The sequence below is a fragment of the Engraulis encrasicolus genome, chromosome 11 (assembly GCF_034702125.1).
Source record: "Engraulis encrasicolus isolate BLACKSEA-1 chromosome 11, IST_EnEncr_1.0, whole genome shotgun sequence".
In the NCBI taxonomy this organism is placed as follows: domain Eukaryota; kingdom Metazoa; phylum Chordata; class Actinopteri; order Clupeiformes; family Engraulidae; genus Engraulis; species Engraulis encrasicolus.
In genome coordinates this window covers 347,630-350,129 of record NC_085867.1, presented here as the reverse complement: position 1 = coordinate 350,129, position 2,500 = coordinate 347,630, and the positions used below count along the sequence as shown (strand labels likewise).

At 50.2% G+C, this 2,500-nt stretch overlaps 1 protein-coding gene across 1 annotated transcript in view; it reads right to left on the bottom strand.

Moving 5' to 3' along the window:
- LOC134458636 (leucine zipper putative tumor suppressor 3) overlaps nucleotides 1–2,500 on the bottom strand; it is a 36,708-nt gene that overhangs the window by 4,429 nt on the left and 29,779 nt on the right. The window contains exons 11-12 of the mRNA XM_063211065.1: nucleotides 1,137–1,257; nucleotides 295–416 (exon numbers count right to left, since the gene is read on the bottom strand). Of these exons, the coding sequence (XP_063067135.1) occupies nucleotides 295–416; nucleotides 1,137–1,257 (243 nt within the window). The remainder of the gene's footprint in view (nucleotides 1–294; nucleotides 417–1,136; nucleotides 1,258–2,500) is intronic.

The following is a 2,500-nucleotide window of genomic DNA, read 5'->3' as shown; positions in this document are numbered from 1 at the left end:
TTTAACACTTAATATGTTGTCTTTTCACTATTCTCCATCTAATGAATAGATTGAATGTTTTGAAAATGATAGCATTTTGATTTTATTCACTGTTTACCAAACGTCCCAACTTCATCGGAGTTGGGGTTAGTAGTACCCACCTTGGCCTCGTCGCTCTGTAGGCTCAGCAGCGCCTCCGCAGGGCTGGAGGGAACACACACGACAACAAACACACACACGTACACACACTAATACACTAACACACACATATAGTTGAGAAACACTGCACTAATACACACACACACTAGTACCCACCTTGGCCTCGTCGCTCTGTAGGCTCAGCAGTGCCTCCGCAGGACTGGAGGGAACACACACGACTCCCGATACGGAGGAGGAGGAGGGCGAGAGAAGGGAGCCGACGCCCACCACACTGCCCACCACCCCCACCACGCCCACGTTGATGCTGCTGCCCCCCCCAACCGTCATCGTGCCCACACCCATGTTGCCGTCGGCAACGCCCATCGCCATGCCGCCCAGGTTGCCAGACATGTCCGTCATGGCGCCGTTTCCACCCATGTTGCCAGGCAGGGTCATGTTGTTTCCGCCCATGCCCATGCCCATGCCCATATCCGTCATGTTGCCAGGTATAGTCATGTTTCCACCCACGTTGCCAGGCATAGTCATGTTGCTGCCCGCGGTCATGGCGCCAACGCTCATGTCTGTGTGTGATCGTGTGTGTGTGTGCGTGTGTGTGCCGACACCCATGCTGCCCATGTCTGTGTGTGACTGTGTGTGTGTGCGCGTGTGTGTGCCGACCATGTTGCTGTTGTTGTTGCCCATGGCAGCGGTGAGTGTGTGTGCGTGTGTGTCTGAGTGCGACCGTGTGTGTGTGTGCATGTGTGCGTGTGTGCCACCCATGGCCATGGGGTTGCCGATGCCTCCACCTCCTCCTCCACCTCCTCCTCCTCCCCCTCCACCTCCTCCTCCCATCGCTGTGGAGATACCCAGCGCCTCCAGGGTGGCCGGGTGGTGGTGGTGGTGGTGTGGGGGGGAGAGGAGCGCGTCCCGATGCTGTTGGTGCTGGTGGTGCTGGTGGTGCTGGTGGTGGTGAGGAGGTCTGTGGGCTGAGAAGGAGGAAGAGGAGGAGGAGGAGGAGGTGGGAGGGGGCAGGGATTCGGAGCGGCCCCCTCCCCCACTGGCGTTGATCTCCCCCAGAGCTCGTCTCAACCCCAACATCTCCGCCTCGAACAGACTCAGCTTGTGGCGCAAGAGTGACACCTGCAGGACAGGAGGGGAAACACACACAGTATGAGTATGAGCTCGTATATTCAGTATAATACAGGGTTCCCAACCTTTCTGGGTCTGAGGGCTACTGAGGGCTACTCAAGGGCTACCGAGGGCTACTCGAGGGCTACTGAGAGCTACCCGAGGGCTACTTGTTTGTTCAAAATCCTCTACTGATGTCTTGACATCATTCCCAAACCACACAATGATTTAATGATAATTTGTTTATAGGTTACAAAGAAATAATCTCATCTTTAAATTAAGAAAAACATTAACTGTCACTAAAATCTTGTAGTCGTCACTGTTTACTAACATCCTTGGTGGGCACATCAGAAGCTTCTGGAGGGCTACTTGGCGCCCGCGGGCACCACGTTGGTGACGCCTGGTATAATACTATATGGGGCATTAAAGAATCTATGGAACCAATATTCATCTATCATTCACATTAAATATTTTGCCTATTTCTAAAACATCAATCCAACTTCAAATATTTTTTCCGGGCATAACTTGTTGAAACGGCAACTTAAAACTGTGCCTTTGGTGCGACAATATTTACAGGGCCGTGACGTCATAAGGCTGACACCCTCTTTTTGCGAGTATGGCTGGCTGCGGAAATATACATTTGAAGGACCCATCAAAATGTCAAAAGAACACACCTCTAACATTATATGAAAAAACTCCCGTTGAATATTAAGCCTCACAAATCAGCCTAGTAGACTTTTCTGTGATGACGCACCACCATATGCCATAGGGGTTGGAAAGATATGGCATTTTCGGCACAGGATCGACGGCACTAAACAACACCGCGCTCCTACTAAGCTACACGCTGATTATTATTAAGATATTATCAATCATATGACACAATAGAGTAGGCTCTGCTGTGGTAAACTGGAAACTATGGGAGCATATTAAGGTGCCAGCTGCCGGTTTCGCAGATCATGAATGTGACATTCCGCGCTGTCTTTGACAGGTTGAAACCGAAGTGGCACTTTGAAATCCAGCTACTTTAAATTGTGTAGTGTGGTAATAGCCTAGCATGGTTTTAAAGTAATCTGTGTAGTGTGGTAATAGCCTAGCATGGTTTTAAAGTCATCTTAGTGTGGTAATAGCCTAGCATGGTTTTAAAGTCATCTTAGTGTGGTAATAGCCTAGCATGGTTTTAAAGTCATCTTCGTCATAACTAGGCATGCACTGCACAGAGGTTCGTGCTCAGATGGACGTCGTTGCATATAAAGCA